General features: G+C 46.8%; 1 protein-coding gene across 4 annotated transcripts in view; it reads left to right on the top strand.

Annotated features, from left to right (window-relative positions):
- LOC115100538 (acyl-CoA dehydrogenase family member 11-like) overlaps nt 1-17,935 on the top strand; it is a 358,748-nt gene that overhangs the window by 228,934 nt on the left and 111,879 nt on the right. For all 4 annotated transcript variants that reach the window (XM_029619049.1, XM_029619048.1, XM_029619045.1 and 1 more), the window contains one exon: nt 16,470-16,610. In XM_029619049.1, coding sequence (XP_029474909.1) covers nt 16,470-16,610 — 141 coding nt within the window. The remainder of the gene's footprint in view (nt 1-16,469; nt 16,611-17,935) is intronic.

Below are 17,935 nucleotides of genomic sequence, written 5' to 3'. Positions count from 1 at the left end.
AAGTCCAGTATTTGACCTTTAATGTGTGTGGAGATATTTATAAGTTGTTCCCAGCCAAGACGGCCATGGAATCCAGAAAAGAATTTGTGATTATTGAGGGATTAGTGATATGTAAATTAAAGTCGCCAAGTAAAATAGTTTTGTTTAAATCTAATGAAAGAGTGGTAATAGTTTCTAAAAAGTTGGACAGTTCTAGGTTAAGGCAGCCTGGGGGGCAGTATATGACACCTATATTTAATAAGGTGGTGGATATGAGAAGTATTTCAAAGGAACCAGAAAATGTTATCTGCTTTTTTATAGGTTTCAGAGAGGATTTGATGATAGCTAGTAGGCCACCACCCCTGCGTTTTAGTCTGGGTTCCGATATAGACGTGTAGCCTGGTGGAGTTAAATCATTTACAATAGCTATGTCTGCAGTGGTTAGCCAGGATTCTGTAATTAGCAGTAGATCTGGTTTGTTGGTGCGAATGAGATCACATATGATAGGAACCTTTTTTCGTATAGCTTGAACATTAAGAGAATAAAAGAAAGGGTAATCATAGCAGAGGCGTAGACAGTAGTACTTATAGAGGATAGAGTTCGGTTAAGACAGTTCTTGTAGGAGGAGGGGGGGTTTTGATATAAGGTAGCTGAAGCCGTGTTACCGTATCTTCCTTTTCCCTGGACCACGGGGATGGACATTGCTGTCGCAGGGGGTGTACAAACAATTGTAGCGAAGGATTTAAGAGGAGTACTCGAAGTGACTCGAAGGTGACAAACGAAGGGGCAAAACAAAGGGGCAAGCCCCTTTGTCGCGCCCCTTCGTCGCGCGCCGCACATCGCGCGGCGCCTGTGAATTTGCAGTGTTTTATAAGCAGCTGTCGCCCGATGATGACCTCAGCGAGGGGGCGTGACCAGGAGATCGGTCCGGCTGCTTAGCCGCGGGTTAGGCAGGTAAATAGAAGAAAATGTCCGGTTGTTTTCCAGCAGACAGTTCTGTGGCTCTCAGATGGCAAAGAGAGCGTTCGAAGGCCAAGGCACGAAGCCCCTTCGAATTCGCCGCGTTTATGAGCAGCTGTCGCCCGATGATGACCTCAGCGAGGGGGCGTGACCAGGAGATCGGTCCGGCTGCTTAGCCGCGGGTTAGGCAGGTAAATAGAAGAAAATGTCCGGTTGTTTTCCAGCAGACAGTTCTGTGGCTCTCAGATGGCAAAGAGAGCGTTCGAAGGCCAAGGCACGAAGCCCCTTCGAATTCGCCGCGTTTATGAGCAGCTGTCGCCCGATGATGACCTCAGCGAGGGGGCGTGACCAGGAGATCGGTCCGGCTGCTTAGCCGCGGGTTAGGCAGGTAAATAGAAGAAAATGTCCGGTTGTTTTCCAGCAGACAGTTCTGTGGCTCTCAGATGGCAAAGAGAGCGTTCGAAGGCCAAGGCACGAAGCCCCTTCGAATTCGCCGCGTTTATGAGCAGCTGTCGCCCGATGATGACCTCAGCGAGGGGGCGTGACCAGGAGATCGGTCCGGCTGCTTAGCCGCGGGTTAGGCAGGTAAATAGAAGAAAATGTCCGGTTGTTTTCCAGCAGACAGTTCTGTGGCTCTCAGATGGCAAAGAGTGCGTTCGAAGGCCAAGGCACGAAGCCCCTTCGAATTCGCCGCGTTTATGAGCAGCTGTCGCCCGATGATGACCTCAGCGAGGGGGGCGTGACCAGGAGATCGGTCCGGCTGCTTAGCCGCGGGTTAGGCAGGTAAATAGAAGAAAATGTCCGGTTGTTTTCCAGCAGACAGTTCTGTGGCTCTCAGATGGCAAAGAGAGCGTTCGAAGGCCAAGGCACGAAGCCCCTTCGAATTCGCCGCGTTTATGAGCAGCTGTCGCCCGATGATGACCTCAGCGAGGGGGCGTGACCAGGAGATCGGTCCGGCTGCTTAGCCGCGGGTTAGGCAGCTAAATAGAAGAAAATGTCCGGTTGTTTTCCAGCAGACAGTTCTGTGGCTCTCAGATGGCAAAGAGAGCGTTCGAAGGCCATCACGTGGTCACCGCTGAATACCCTTGCCTCACACCACTGCCTTTGCCAGCAGACAACTGCAGATATGGCACAGGCCGAGCTATACGCAGGAACATCTAGAGAGATTGTCCGCAATGATGGAACAGGTTGACCGCGCCTTCCAAGAGCCGGGATGGATTACCACCACTCCGGAGAGTGGGGGCACCCAATCTGCTAGCTGTGGACTCCCCAGTTATCATGGCTAATTCAACCTGCTTATCTGCGGAAAAGAACAAGTTTGCTTACCGTAAACGTGTTTTCCATTAGTAAGAACATAAGAAATTGCCATGCTGGGTCAGACCAAGGGTCCATCAAGCCCAGCATCCTGTTTCCAACAGAGGCCAAAACCAGGCCTCTGTTGGAAACACTGAAGCAAAGAAATTATTTAATCTTTCCGCGATGGCCTTATCTTTTCTAAGTGCCCCTTTAACCCCTCGATCATCTAACGGTCCAACTGACTCCCTCACAGGCTTTCTGCTTCGGATATATTTTAAAAAGTTTTTACTGTGAGTTTTTGCCTCTACAGCCAACTTCTTTTCAAATGCTCTCTTAACCTGTCTTATCAATGTTTTACATCCCAGGATATTGAGCTCCCTCAATATCCTGGGATGAACCTCATCAGGCCCCATGGCTTTGTCCAATTTCAGTTTTCTTAGCTCTTCCCATACATTCTCTTCTGTGAATGGAGTTTCATCCATTCCATTCCCCTCCAGTTTCTTGTTTGCTATCGACCGTCCTTCTCCGGGGTCTTCTTTAGTGAACACTGAACTGAAGTATTCATTTAATATTTCTGCCATTTCTTCATCTGTTTCTACTCATTGATCCTTTTCACCTTTCAATTTCAGTTTACTACTTTGGACTTTTTCTCTTTTCACTGATGTATCTGAAAAATGTCTTGTCACCTCACTTTAGCTCTTTGGCAGTCCTTTCTTCCGCTTGACTTTTTGCTTTCTTGATTTCTTTCTTCGTCTCCCTCAGTTTTACCAGATATTCTACCTTGTGATCCTCCCTTTGGGATCTTTTATATTTCTTAAACGCTGTTCTTTTATCTTTATTTTATCGGCCACCTCCTTTGTGAACCAGATAGGTTTCACTCTTTTCTTGCTTTTCTTAACTTTTCTAACATAAATATTAGTCACTTCAGTAATTGCTCCTTTTAGTTTGGTCCACTGTTGTTGCACATCTCTCGTTTTCTCCTAGCCTTCTAGTTCTTCCTCCAGGTACTTCCCCATTTCAACAAAGTCAATATTTTTGAAACTCAAAACCCGGGTCTTTGTGCGACTTCTCCATATCGTATTAGTGATATGAAACCATACCTTATGATGATCACTGGTGCTGAGGTGGGCACCCACTTGGACATTAGAGACATTATCTCCATTAGTGAGCACTAAATCAAATATAGCTCCCTCCCTTGTAGGCTCCATTACCATTTGTTTGAACAGAGCCCCTTGCCTGGGCATCCACTGTTAGATTCTGCAGATGGGATTCTCCAGTCTACATCCGGCAGATTAAAATCTCCAAAAATCACCATTTCTCCCTTCTTACCCATCTTTTGGATGTCATCAACCAGCTCTCTGTCTAGTACTTCCAATTGATTTGGAGGCCTGTAAACCACGCCTATAAAAAGGGATGTCCTATCTTTTTTTTTTTTTTTTAGGATGGCCCATAAAGCTGCTTCTTTGCCCCATCTTCCTGCAGCTTGGATGCTTGGTTGTTGTTTTTGACATAAAGAGCCACTCCTCCCCCTTTTCTGACCTCTCTGTCCTTCCGTAATAAGTTATATCCCGGTATGGTAGTATCCCAATCATGTGAATCCGTGAACCCGTCTCCGTGACAGCAACAATGTCCAAGTCCGCTTCCACCATTAGGGCTTGCAGGTCTGGGATTTTATTGCCCAAACTACGAGCATTTGTGCTCATAGCTTTCCAGCTATTCTGGTACAGGTTAATGCTTTTCTTGGACTTTCTTTGTGACTTATTTAGCTGACTTTTGTTATCCATTTTGCCCTTTTTTATTGCATTTGTATTTGGGGGGTGACATTCTAATGTCCTACTGTCACCCCCATCATCTAGTTTAAATGCCTTATGACATAGGATTTGAATTTCTCTCTTAGGATTCTTTTTCTCTCCACAGACAGATGTACGCCATCTTTGACAAAGTTTTTTTTCTGTTCCTTACACTGCCCCAGCCCCCAGTATATCCAAAACATTTTTCTTTACAGAGGCTATATGCTTTTATTCTGCATTACATTTTGGATCATTGTTTGCTTTTTTGACCACAGCTGAACACTGATCTGAGGACTTAAGTGTATTGTCCATTGGATTCCCCAAGTCCTTTTCCTCCTACTACAGAACTCAGCATTGTGTACCTGTGGTTGGGATTATTTTTATTTATCCTAGGACAAGCAGGATGCTAGTCCTCACATATGGGTGACATCGGTAATGGAGCCCTATGTACGGAAAAACTTCTTTAAAAGTTTCCATGAAACTTTTGACTGGCACTTTTTAAAATATATCCGAAGCAGAAAGCCTGTGTGGGAGTCAATTGGACCGTTAGATGATCGAGGGGTTAAAGGGGCACTTAGAGAAGATAAGGCCATCGCGGAAAGATTAAATGATTTCTTTGCTTCGGTGTTTACTGAAGAGGATGTTGGGGAGGTACCCGTAATAGAGAAGGTTTTCATGGGCAATGATTCAAATGGACTGAATCAAATCACGGTGAACTTAGAAGATGTGGTAGGCCTGATTGACAAAGTGAAGAGTAGTAAATCACCTGGACCGGATGGTATACACCCCAGAGTTCTGAAGGAACTAAAAAATGAAATTTCAGACCTATTAGTAAAAATTTGTAACTTATCATTAAAATCATCCATTGTACCTGAAGACTGGAGGATAGCAAATGTAACCCCAATATTTAAAAAGGGCTCCAGAGGTGATCCAGGAAACTACAGACCGGTTAGCCTGACTTCAGTGCCAGGAAAAATAGTGGAAAGTGCTCTAAACATCAAAATCACAGAACATATAGAAAGACATGGTTTAATGGAACAAAGTCAGCATGGCTTTACCCAGGGCAAGTCTTGCCTCACAAATCTGCTTCACTTTTTTGAAGGAGTTAATAAACATGTGGATAAAGGTGAACCGGTAGATATAGTATACTTGGATTTTCAGAAGGCGTTTGACAAAGTTCCTCATGAGAGGCTTCTAGGAAAAGTAAAAAGTCATGGGATAGGTGGCGATGTCCTTTCGTGGATTGCAAACTGGCTAAAAGACAGGAAACAGAGAGTAGGATTAAATGGGCAATTTTCTCAGTGGAAGGGAGTGGACAGTGGAGTACCTCAGGGATCTGTATTGGGACCCTTACTTTTCAATATATTTATAAATGATCTGGAAAGAAATACGATGAGTGAGATAATCAAATTTGCAGATGACACAAAATTGTTCAGAGTAGTTAAATCACAAGCAGATTGTGATAAATTGCAGGAAGACCTTGTGAGACTGGAAAATTGGGCATCCAAATGGCAGATGAAATTTAATGTGGATAGGTGCAAGGTGATGCATATAGGGAAAAATAACCCATGCTATAATTACACAATGTTGGGTTCCATATTAGGTGCTACAACCCACGAAAGAGATCTAGGTGTCATAGTGGATAACACATTGAAATCGTCGATATAGTGTGCTGCGGCAGTCAAAAAAGCAAACAGAATGTTGGGAATTATTAGAAAGGGAATGGTGAATAAAACGGAAAATGTCATAATGCCTCTGTATCGCTCCATGGTGAGACCTTGGGGTGATGGTGTCTAATGATCTGAAGTCGGCGAAACAATGTGACAAGGCGATAGCTAAAGCCAGAAGAATGCTGGGCTGCATAGAGAGAGGAATATCGAGTAAGAAAAGGGAAGTGATAATCCCCTTGTACAGGTCCTTGGTGATACCTCACCTGGAGTATTGTGTTCAGTTCTGGAGACCGTCCGAAGAGACAGAGACAAGATGGAGGCGGTCCAGAGAAGGGTGACCAAAAAGGTGGAAGGTCTTCATCAAATGACTTATGAGGAGAGATTGAAGAATCTAAATATGTACACCCTGGAGGAAAGGAGGAGCAGAGGTGATATGATACAGACTTTCAGATACTTGAAAGGTTTTAATGATCCAAAGACAACGACAAACCTTTTCCATAGGAAAAAAATCAGCAGAACCAGGGGTCACGATTTGAAGCTCCAGGGAGGAAGATTCAGAACCAATGTCAGGAAGTATTTCTTCACGGAGAGGGTGGTGGATGCCTGGAATGCCCTTCCAGAGGAAGTGATGAAGACCAGAACTGTGAAGGACTTCAAAGGGGCGTGGGATAAACACTGTGGATCCATAAAATCAAGAGGCCGTCAATAAAGAGTGGGTGGCTAGCCAGAATGACGGCTACTGCCTGGAGACAATACCCTTATTCAATAAACATACACATGGTTACTGTGACTCCAACATCACTCTAAGCTACAACAGCAAGAGGAAATGTGGAAAAAAGGATTTGCACTCACAAAGTGGGGAGTAGCTGGCTTGTTACGGCGGTTACTACCCCAAACCAAATAAGCCTGATACTTCACTTTCAATGCATATCCAGCATAGCTCTCTGCTTCAACGGCAGGGGAGAAGAAAACCTGATACTTCACGCTTATCCAGCATAGCTCCCTGCTTCAACAGCAGGGGAGAAGAAAAACTGATACTTCACGCATATCCAGCATAGCTCTCTGCTTCAACAGCAGGGGAGAAGAAAAACTGATACTTCACGCATATCCAGCATAGCTCTCTGCTTCAACGGCAGGGGAGAAGAAAAACTGATACTTCATGCATATCCAGCATAGCTCTCTGCTTCAACGGCAGGGGAGAAGAAAAAAGGATTCGCACTCACAAAGCGGGGAGTAGCTGGCTTGTTACGGCGGTTACTACCCCAAACCAAATAAGCCTGATACTTCACTTTCAATGCATATCCTGCTTCAACAGCAGGGGAGAAGAAAAACAACCAATAAGGGCTGAATAACACAGTCTGGGTAAAACAAATAAGCATGGGTGTAGTTTGCTTATTGCGGCGGTTACTTCCCCTACTACCCATAACTAATCAAGCTTGATATTTCACTTGGTTGCAGCTCCATCAGTGCTCTCTACATTAATGGTGGGGGTGGAAGGGAAATAGAACCAAAGAGCTAAGAGAAACAGATAAGTATGAGAAAAAAATGTGAAGCTTGCTGGGCAGACTGGATGGGCCGTTTGGTCTTCTTCTGCCGTCATTTCTATGTTTCTATGTTTCTATGGTCGCCGCATCTCAAAAAAGATATAATTGCGATGGAGAAGGTACAGAGAAGGGCTACCAAAATAAGGGGAATAGAACAGCTCCCCTATGAGGAAAGACTAAAGAGGTTAGGACTTTTCAGCTTGGAGAAGAGACGACTGAGGGGGAATATGATAGAGGTGTTTATAATCATGAGAGGTCTAGAACGGGTAGATGTGAATCGGTTATTTACTCTTTCGGATAGTAGAAAGACTAGGGGGCACTCCATGAAGTTAGAATGGGGCACATTTAAAACTAATCGGAGAAAGTTCTTTTTTACTCAACGCACAATTAAACTCTGGAATTTGTTGCCAGAGGATGTGGTTAGTTCAGTTAGTATAGCTGTGTTTAAAAACGGATTGGATAAGTTCTTGGAGGAGAAGTCCATTACCTGCTATTAAGTTCACTTAGAGAATAGCCACTGCCATTAGCAATGGTAACATGGAATAGACTTAGTTTTTGGGTAATTGCCAGGTTCTTATGGCCTGGATTAGCCACTGTTGGAAACAGGATGCTGGGCTTGATGGACCCTTGGTCTGACCCAGTATGGCATTTTCTTATGTTCTTATGTGGTCTGAAGACGTGTCCCGCTAGAAATTCCAAAACTAGGTTGAGGTTCCACAGGAGTACTGGCCACTTCAGTGGCGGGCGAATGTGTTTGACTCCTTTCAGGAAACTTGAAACGTCTGGGTGTGTGGCGATGCTGTTGCCGTCCCTTCGGGGACCGTAGCAGGATAGCGCTGCCACTTGAACCTTGATGGAATTGAGGGACAGACCCTTCTGAAGTCCATCTTGCAGGAAATCCAAGATAATAGGGATCCTAGCGGCATGTGGATTGGTGCCATAAGTTTCACACCAGGCTTCAAATACTCTCCAGATCCTTATATATGTTAGTGATGTGGAGAACTTGCGTGCTCGGAGGAGTGTATCTATTACCGGCCCCGAGTATCCTCTTTTCTTCAGTCTAGCCCTCTCAATGGCCAGACCATAAGAGAGAATTGAGCTGGATCCTCATGGAGGATGGGACCTTGCCGCAACAAGTCCCTGTGTGGAGGCAGGGGAAGTGGATTCCCTGCCAGTAGTCTTCTCATGTCTGCGTACCAGGGTCGTCTTGGCCAGTCCGGGGCCACTAGGAGAACTAGTCCTCTGTGCCGCTCAATCTTGTGTACAATGGCGCCCAACAGGGGCCATGGAGGAAAGGCATATAGCAGGATCCCCTGAGGCCATGGCTGTACCAGGGCATCGATCCCCTGGGATAGAGTATCCCGCCTGCGGCTGAAATATCTGGGTACTTGAGCGTTGGACCTGTCCGCTAGTAGGTCCATGCCCGGCATCCCCCACTGATCCACAATCATTTGGAAAGCTGTGGGCGACAGCTGCCATTCCCCTGGATTTAGGCTTTCTCTGCTGAGGAAGTCTGCCGTGGCGTTGTCCTTCCCGGCGATGTGGACGGCGGAGATGTCCTGGAGATTCGTTTCCGCCTAAGTCATCAGGGGGGCTATTTCTAGGGATACCTGTTGGCTTCTGGTTCCGCCCTGTCAGTTGATGTATGCCACTGTGGTGGCGTTGTCCGACATCACTCTGACCGCTCTGTTTCGCAGTCTGTGGGCAAATCGCAGGCATGCTAGCCTGACTGCCCTTGCCTCTAGTCAGTTGATGTTCCACCCCAACTCTTCTCTATTCCACCACCCTTGGGCGGTGAGTTCTTCGCAGTGTGCTCCCCATCCGTTCAGGCTGGCGTCTGTAGTGAGCAGGGTTCAGGTTGGGGAGGACATTCTTGACCCCTGGCTCATGTGGCCAGGCTGCAACCACCACCGTATCTGATTCCACACTCTGGCTGGTAGAGGTAGTAGTTCTGTGATCGTGGGCTCCACCGAGATAGGAGGGCGCATTGTAATGGTCTCATATGAGCCCGCGCCCATGGTATCACCTCCAGAGTGGATGCCATAAGGCCGAGGACCTGTAAGTAATCCCAAGCTGTGGGCCGGGTGGCGCTCAGCAGGGCCTGCAGACGATTCTGGAGCTTTGATCATCTCTTGGAGGTCAGACTAACCTTGTCTTCCTGGGTGTCGAATCGGACTCCTAGGTATTCCAGTGACTGAGAAGGCTGTAGGGAACTCTTGTTTAAGTTTACTACCCATCCTAGGCTTTCCAGAAGAGCTATGACTCTGTTGGTTGCCTGGTGGCTCTCCTCCGGTGATTTGGCCCTGATCAGCCAATCGTCCAGGTAGGGATGGACGAGGATTCCTTCCTTCCGGAGGGCCGCCCCCACTACTACTATGACCTTGGTAAAGGTCCGCGGCGCGGTGGCTAACCCGAGGGGTAAAGCTCGGAACTGGAAGTGTTGGTTCAGGACTTTGAAGCGTAAGTAGCGCTGGTGATCCCGATGGATTGGGATATGCAAGTAGGCTTCCGACAGATCTAGGAATGTGAGAAACTCCCCTGGCTGTACTGAATTTTTGATAGACTGCAGGGTTTCCATGCGAAAGCTGGGGACCCGTAGGTGGCTGTTGACTGACTTGAGGTCCAGGACGGGCCTGAAAGTGCCCTCCTTCTTGGGCACTATGAAATAAATGGAATAATGCCCAGAATTTATCTCCCCTGCAGGCACTGGGATTATGGCTTTTAGGGACAGGAGCCTCTGCAAGGTAACTTCTAGTGCCGTCTCTTGAGGGGTGAACAAGGAGATTCCACAAACTTGTCCGGCGGGAGCCGAAGAAAGTCCAGGTAGTACCCTTCTCGGATGATGGCGAGGACCCACTGGTCCGAGGTAATCTCGACCCACCTGCGGTAGAAGAGGGTTAGCCTGCCCCCTATGGCTGCTACCCCCGGATGGGTCGGCTAATTGTCATTGTGGGGTACGGCCGGGACCCGAACCCGAGCCAGTTCCCCTCTTGTTGCGCTTAGTCCGAAAGGACTGGTTCCTGGCCTGCGGACGAGGTGCTTGGTAGCGAGTCCTGTAAAGGTTGAAGCGCTGAGAGTTTCTACCTCTGGATGGTCTAGGAAAAGGGCACTGGCTCCTCCTTGGCCTGTCTTCTGGTAGACGAGGTAATGGAGAGGCGCCCCATTTATTGGCCAGTTTCTCAAGGTCGCTGCCGAACAGGAGGGATCCCTTAAAGGGCATTCTAGTGAGAAGTGTCTTGGAAGAGGAGTCGGCCGACCAATTACGTAGCCAGAGCTGCCTCCTGGCTGCCACTGCGGATGATACTCCCTTGGCTGCCGTACGGACTAGATCGGAGGCTGCGTCAGTGAGGAACGAGAGAGCTGATTCCTGGGGTGTTATTCCTAGCCTGTGATAAACAGGAACGCGTCACCACGGTGCAGCAGGTCGCAATTCGTAGGGACATGGCTGCCACCTCAAAAGCTTGTTTCAGAATGGCGTCCATGCGCCGGTCATGTGTATCCTTGAGGGCCATCCCCCCTTCCACCGGAATGGTGGTGCGCTTCACAATTGCGCTTACTATGGCGTCTTCCTGAGGGCACGCCAGCATTTCCTTAGCTGCCGGGTCTAAGGGATACATGCCAGCCAAGGCCCGACCCCCTTTGAATGAGGCCTCCAGCGTATTCCATTCCAGATCAATTAGCTGCTGTGCTGCTTGTAGGAGGGGAAAATGGTGAGTCATTTGACGCAGGCCCTCTAACAGGGGGTTCATTCTCGGTTCCCCTGGGGTGTCATGGCCCGGAAGAGCCAGTTCCTACAGGCATTGAGAGATCAGGCCTGGGAGATCCTCTTTCAGAAAGAAGCGCCTCATGGTCCGATATGGTTATATGGTTATACCCTTCCAATTTGACAAATCCATCATCCAACTTAAAGACAATGTTAAAGATTTAGGCATCTGGGTGGACAATGATCTAAATTATAAAAAACACATGTCCACAAGAACAAAAGAAGGATTCCACAAACTTCAGGTAATCAAACACCTTAAACCACTGCTCCACCCCCATGATTTCAAAACAGTCCTTCAAGCCCTAATATTCTCCTGTTTGGACTACTGCAATTCTCTTCTGATTTGCCTACCCAAGTCATCCCTAAGACCTTTACAACTTCTTCAGAATGCCGCTGCCAGAGTCTTGACGGGAAAAAGAAAATCTGAACACATCACTCTTGTCCTCAACCAACTACAATGGCTCACAATTGAGAAAAGAATCGAATACAAAGTCCTTTCAATACTGCAGAAAGCAATTTACAAAACAGACTACACTGCTCTTGATGATGTCATACATATCCACCACTCCCTATGCACTACAAGAACAACTAGTAAACTACAACTAGTGATTCCATCTCTTCCTCACGCCAAACTCTCTTCCACCAGAAATAGAGCCATCTCCATCATCGGCCCAAAGCTATGGAACTCACTATCTCAGCATCTAGCTGGTCAAGAAAACCCTAAATCTTTTTAAAAAGACCTAAAATCCTGGCTTCTAAGCCAACCCTCTTACTGACAGCTCAAACTCTTGATCTCATAACTATCAGTCTGCTGATTGGACAATTTATCCTACTTCCTAACTATAGATATCTCTTATTATCTATGAACCCTGTTTTTCAGTATACCTAATTTTTGGTATATCCTGTTTTTGTTTAGACTAATTTTATATGTCAGTTCTCAGTATGTTTATTGTAATCTCTAAATTTCAATGTAACAGTTTGTTATAATGTAAACCGGAGTGAAGGCAACTCTGCTATACCTCGGTATATAAAAAATGCTAAAGAAAATAAATAAATAAAAATGGTTCAATCCCCGAGGGAAATTCTCCCTCCTCGGGGGACTCTTCGTCTTCCTCAGGGCAATCTGAATCCCCATAAGTGGGGGTTCCGGGTGGCGAGTGGCCATGCCTAGGCCTTGAGGGTCCAGGGGCCGGGTCATCCGGTACGTATGGACCTGTTCGGGGCACAGCCTGCATTGTGACAAAGGCATGAATCCCCTTGAATAATTCCACCCAGGAAAGCGAAGCCGGATCTGGCCTTAGGGGGGCACCAGGTCTCTCGGGTTCCCTGGCAGCTCCCCGCTGCCTGCTAGGTCCGGGGTGTTCCCTGAGGAACTGGCAAGTACGCTGGGCTGCGCCCAGTCCTGGCCTGGAACTCCCAGGGCCTCTTCACATTGGGCACATAGGGAGTCTGCTTCCTCGCTCTGTGTGGCTCTGAGGTTGCATGCAGAGCAGAGGCTTATGCCTGATTCTGGAGGTGCCGGCTCCGCTGACGCATGGGCTCTCTTACGCTCCATCTCGTCTGTTAACTCAACTAGAGTCTGCGCTTTGTAATATGCGCGAAAGATGTGCGCCTACCAATATGCGCCTGTCCACGTGCGCCTATCAACGTGCGCCTATCAGCGGGCGCCTCTATGAACGGGCGCCTATCAGCGGGCGCCGCTTAGCAGCGGGCGCCTATCAGCGGGCGCCGCTTAGCAGCGGGCGCCTATCAGCGGGCGCCGCTTAGCAGCGGGCGCCTATCAACGTGCGCTTAGCAATGGGCACCTAACCGCATGCACTTAGCAACCGGGCGCCTAACCGCATGCGCTTAGCAACCGGGCGCCTAACCGCATGCGCTTAGCAACCGGGCGCCTAACAGTATGCGCGCTATCAACGTGCGCATAGCGACATGCGCCTATTGCGCGGTGACGAACCAGGACGGAAGGTGTCGGTGCGCAGACAGGCAAAATGGCGACCCCCCTTGGCGGGTTGCCACGTAGGCAGACTCTGCTACTCCTCGGTTCCTCGGAGACCAACAAGTAAAGATGTACGCCTTACCTTGTCTTCGGCGCTTCCCGGCTGTGACCCGGGCGGTGTCCGGCTGCGGGGGGAGAGGGTGATTACCGTCACCGCCGCGCACCTCTAGGCCACGCCTGAACTCGTCTCGCTCGGGGGCCAAGTCCACGCAGGGACCGAGGCTGCCTCTATGCCACGCCCGAGCCCTTCTCACCCGGGGGCTAGGTCCCTGCCGCGAATCGGCCACCGGACCGAGGCTCTTACCTCCGAGGGACCACGGAAATCGCCTCGGGAAACTCAACTGGGGGAGGGACCGAATGGTATCACCGCAGGAGTGCGGGGCTCGTCGTCAGGTTGGTTTCTTCTATGAATTTAGTCGTTAGAATTTGGAAACATGCTCAGCGAGCGTGAGGTAGCTCCAAACTGCTTTGGAGACGGAAATTACTGAATTGCTGCACTTCCTGAGGGGTATATGTACCCGTGCTGACGTCAGATCCGTCTCCAACTGCTAGCACGAGTACACTATACCCACTTGTTTTGAGTCCATCTGCTACACGCTAGGAAATCTAACTTTGAGAAAATAATTGCTTGGAGGATCGTTCTGAAATCTTGGGCGTGGAAGAGAGGTCTTATCCTTTTTAAAACTTGGAGTTTGTGGAAGCAGTCTTTGGTCGTTCTGTCGATGGAGGCTTTGAAGTTCAGCCTGTTGTCAATTATCACTCCTAAATCTATCCATGTCACTCCCTTAGCACATTTACACATGTGCAGACCCCATTGGATCCTGAAGTCGCAGTAGCACCAGGCCACTCAGAGCCTTCAGGATTGCATCTAAATCACCCCGTCTCTTCAGGACTCTCAAATCTGGAATGGAGATCTCTTTTCAAACTCCCACCTACTCAAATTGTCCTAAACACAGATGCGTCCACCCAGTGGTGGGGAGCTTATGTAAATGGGTTCAGCACCCAGGGTCTCTTGTCCACTCAGGAACATTCTTGTCAAATCAGTTTCCTGGAGCTTCATACAATCAGGTATGTGCTATGGGCTTTTAGGGATTGGCTGTTCAACAAAGTTGTCCTGATCCAAACCAACAACCAGGTAGCCATGTGATATGTCAACAAGCATGGAGGCACAGGATCGTACCTCCTGTGTCAGGAAGTGGTCCAAATCTGGTCGTGGGCCCTGTCCCACGGGATGGTACTCAGGGCCATGTACCTGGCTGGGTCGGAGAACGTAATAGCGGACAGGTTGAATCGAGCCTTCAGACCACACAAGTGGTCCCTGGACCCCAGGGGGTAGCAAATCTGATATTCTACCTCTGAGGGAGCCTGGACGTAGATGTGTTCATGTCCTCTTCCAACAGGAAGGTGCCTCAGTCCTGCTTCCTATACAGATCAGACAGCAAACCAGCCTTGGACACCCTTGCGGCAAGGGTTTTCTGTATGCATATCCTCCGATTCCCTTAGTAGTGAAGACTCTTTTGAAGCTTGACAAGGGCACAATAATCTAATAGCCCCTTATATGCCATGACAGGATTGGGGTTAAAGGGGCACTTAGAGAAGATAAGGCCATAGCGGAAAGATTAAATGATTTCTTTGCTTCAGTGTTTACTGAAGAGGATGTTGGGGAGGTACCCGTACCGGAGAAGGTTTTCATGGGTAATGACTCAGATGGACTGAACCAAATCACGGTGAACCTAGATGATGTTGTAGGCCTGATTGACAAACTGAAGAGTAGTAAATAACCTGGACCGGATGTATACACCCCAGGGTTCTGAAGGAACTCAAAAATGAAATTTCAGACCTATTAGTAAGAATTTGTAACCTATCATTAAAATCATCCATTGTACCTGAAGACTGGAGGGTGGCTAATGTAACCCCAATATTTAAAAAGGGCTCCAGGGGCGATCCGGGAAACTACAGACCAGTTGGTCTGACTTCATGTGGGGTCTTCATTTGAAGCTTCCCCTAAGGCTTCCCACTGTGTCTTAGATCCTCAACGTGGTGTTAGCTCAGCTGATTAAAGTTCCTTTTGAGCCACTGCTTACCTGTGACCTGAAGTACCTGAGCTGGAAGGTCATATTTTTGGTGGCAGTCACCTTAGTGCATAGGGTCAATGAGCTCCAGGCTTTAGTGACTTATACACACTAAGTTTTATCATGACAGGGTGGTCTTGCATAAGACTCTAAGTTCCTTCCTAAGGTGGTCACAGACTTCCATCTTAACCAGTCCTTCGTCCTGCCAACATTCTTTCCCAGGCTTCATTTTGCACCAAGGCGAACAATCACTGCGCAGTTTGGACTTCTAGCGAGCCTTAACCTTCTATATGGAGTGGATAGAAGTCCATAGACAGTCCACCCAAATTATTTCTTTTGATATAAATAGGTTGAGTGTTGCCATTTCCAAATAGACACTATCCAGTTGGCTAACAAATTTCATCTCCTTCTGTTATGCCCAGGCAGGACTGCATCTTAGGGGGTCATATGAAGGCTCATTCTGTCAGAGCCATGGCAGCGTCAGTGGTCCATTTGCAAACAGTTCCCATGGAGGAGATCTGCAATGCTGCATCGTGGAGTTCTCGCCACACATTCACATCTCTCTATTGTCTGGATAGGGATGGCCAGTGTGACCATAGATTTGGCCAGTCTGTCCTTCGAAACCTGTTTGAGGTGTAGAACCCAACTCTTCCCACCTAGGTCCCATTGATTGGGTTCAGACTGTCTCCCCCCTTTTGTTACCAACAGCACTTTTGTTGTACCCATTGGCACCTGGTTGGGTGTCTGGTCCTTTTTTGTGTTGGGGAGCAGCCTGTAGCTAGGGATTCACCCATGTGTGAGGACTACCATCCTCTGAGAAAGCAGAGGTTGCTTACCTGGAACAGGGGTTCTCTAAGGACAGCAGGATGTTATCCTCACGAAACCCGCCTGTCACCCTGCGAAGTTGGGTTTCTCCTATTTTTGTTTTAATTATAATTCTATGTTACAAGACTGGAGAGGGATCCCACGAGGACTCATGGTATAGAGCATGCTGGACATGCTCAGTGTGCCTAGTCAGAGTTCTAAAAACTTTGATATGCGTTTTCCGCATCTTGGCTCCAGCTGATGATGTCCTCCATTTGTGAGGACTAACATCCTACTGTCCTCTGAGAACCTCTGTTATAGGTAAGCAACTCTGCTTTATCAAAGAGATTAAATTATCAGTGTATTAGAGAAGAACAAAAACTGTGCCTAACATGGTCAAGCATGATTTAGGAGATGGTTAAAATAAAATCAGAAAAGTCCAGAAAAAGTATCCATTTTCGTTTCTACCCAATGTACAGGAAATAGAAAAATTATATTTATGACTTGTCCTCTTTATTCTGTGGATTGTTAGGCTTGGTGATTAAATACATTTGAGAAGTGTGATTTTTTTTTTTCTCTCTGCTTTTGCATGTAGGTACAGATTCGTGGTGCATTTCTTTTGATGATGGAAGTAGCCAGACTGCTGGGATTAGAGGAAACCAATATGGCAACTGAACAAGACCGGCACATCCTGCGACTGCTGACTCCACTCGCAAAACTTTATACTGGGAAACAGGTATGACAGGAGATTAGGAGTGAAGATTGAATGGGATTGTGCCATTATGTAAGTAGTAGGCAGATATAGTTTTGGGCAAAAGTATGGGCAATTGTATGTTTCACTGAATCTCTGAATAGAAGTTGACAGAATCTCTACATGGCACAAAGTTTAAACATCTTGCTGCAGTTTTTAATGCATTACTATTTATTTGATGATTTTAACAGATTAAAAATAATTTGAAAAATGAGTATGGTATGTGCAAACATTTCACTCTCTTCCAATTGATTCATTACTCCTCCCCCCCCCTCTTTTTTTTTTTTTAATAAAGTTAATAAGGCCCAAAATTTTGATTTATTTATTTTTGTTGAGTTTTATATACCATCGTTCGGTGAAGCCATCACAGCAGTTTACAAGATTCAAAAGGTAGTATTTTAACATATGTGAATTAAGGGTATAACAGGATACATATTATATTTGAAAAAGAGCGGATAGAGGGGATAGGAATGGGTAAGGATTAGAGGGGATAGGAAGGGGTGGAAGTGCTGGGGGGGGGTGAATAGGAAGAGTGGGGAAAGGAGGGTTACAAGGGTGGGGAAATTAGCTAAACGTAAAGTTATTCTATTTTTATAGTCCGTCATAATATCATTTTTGTATGAGAGGGGTTTGCTTGGTGCTGGTTGATGTCTTGTTTTTGCGTGGTTTCAGTTGGTAAGTCTGTTGATTGTTTGGCTGTTGGGATACTAGATTGTCACTGTAGACTTTGTAAAACAGCCATGTTTTTAGATCCTTTTTGAATGTTTTGAGGTTAGATTGGGTTCTCAAATCTTTTGGGAGGGAGTTCCATATTTTAGGGCAGGTGATGGAAAATGTTCTTTCTCTGGTTGCTGTCAGGTGAGCATCTCTGATGAGGGGGACTAATTGACTCTATTAGGATTTTAATTAGGCGAAGATAATTCTACTGTTGAACAAAATCTTTGACCATTCTAACCTCTCAGGTTGTGATAGTTCTGTCTACTTTTAACAACCATACAGGTTAATTTTAAAACAAGCATGCATGCACCCATATGGATATTTCAGTGAGATGATCCAAAACATACCTCCAAAGTCAACTATTAATTATTTACAGGAAAGAAAGATAAAGGTTTTAGAATGGCCTTCAGTCCCCAGACCTGAATATTATTGAAAATCTGTAGAGAGATCTCAAACATGCAGTTCATATAATTAGACCTAAGAATATTTCTGAATTAGAAGAGTTCTGAAAGGAAGAGTGGGAAAATATTCCAAAGCAAAACTAGAAAGTTTTAGCTGCCTACAGAAAATGTTTGAAAGCTATTTCTGCCAAG

This window comes from Rhinatrema bivittatum, chromosome 11, assembly GCF_901001135.1.
Source record: "Rhinatrema bivittatum chromosome 11, aRhiBiv1.1, whole genome shotgun sequence".
Taxonomy (NCBI): Eukaryota; Metazoa; Chordata; class Amphibia; order Gymnophiona; family Rhinatrematidae; genus Rhinatrema; species Rhinatrema bivittatum.
Note: the sequence above shows the minus strand (reverse complement) of the source record. Positions and strands in the feature narration are given on the sequence as shown.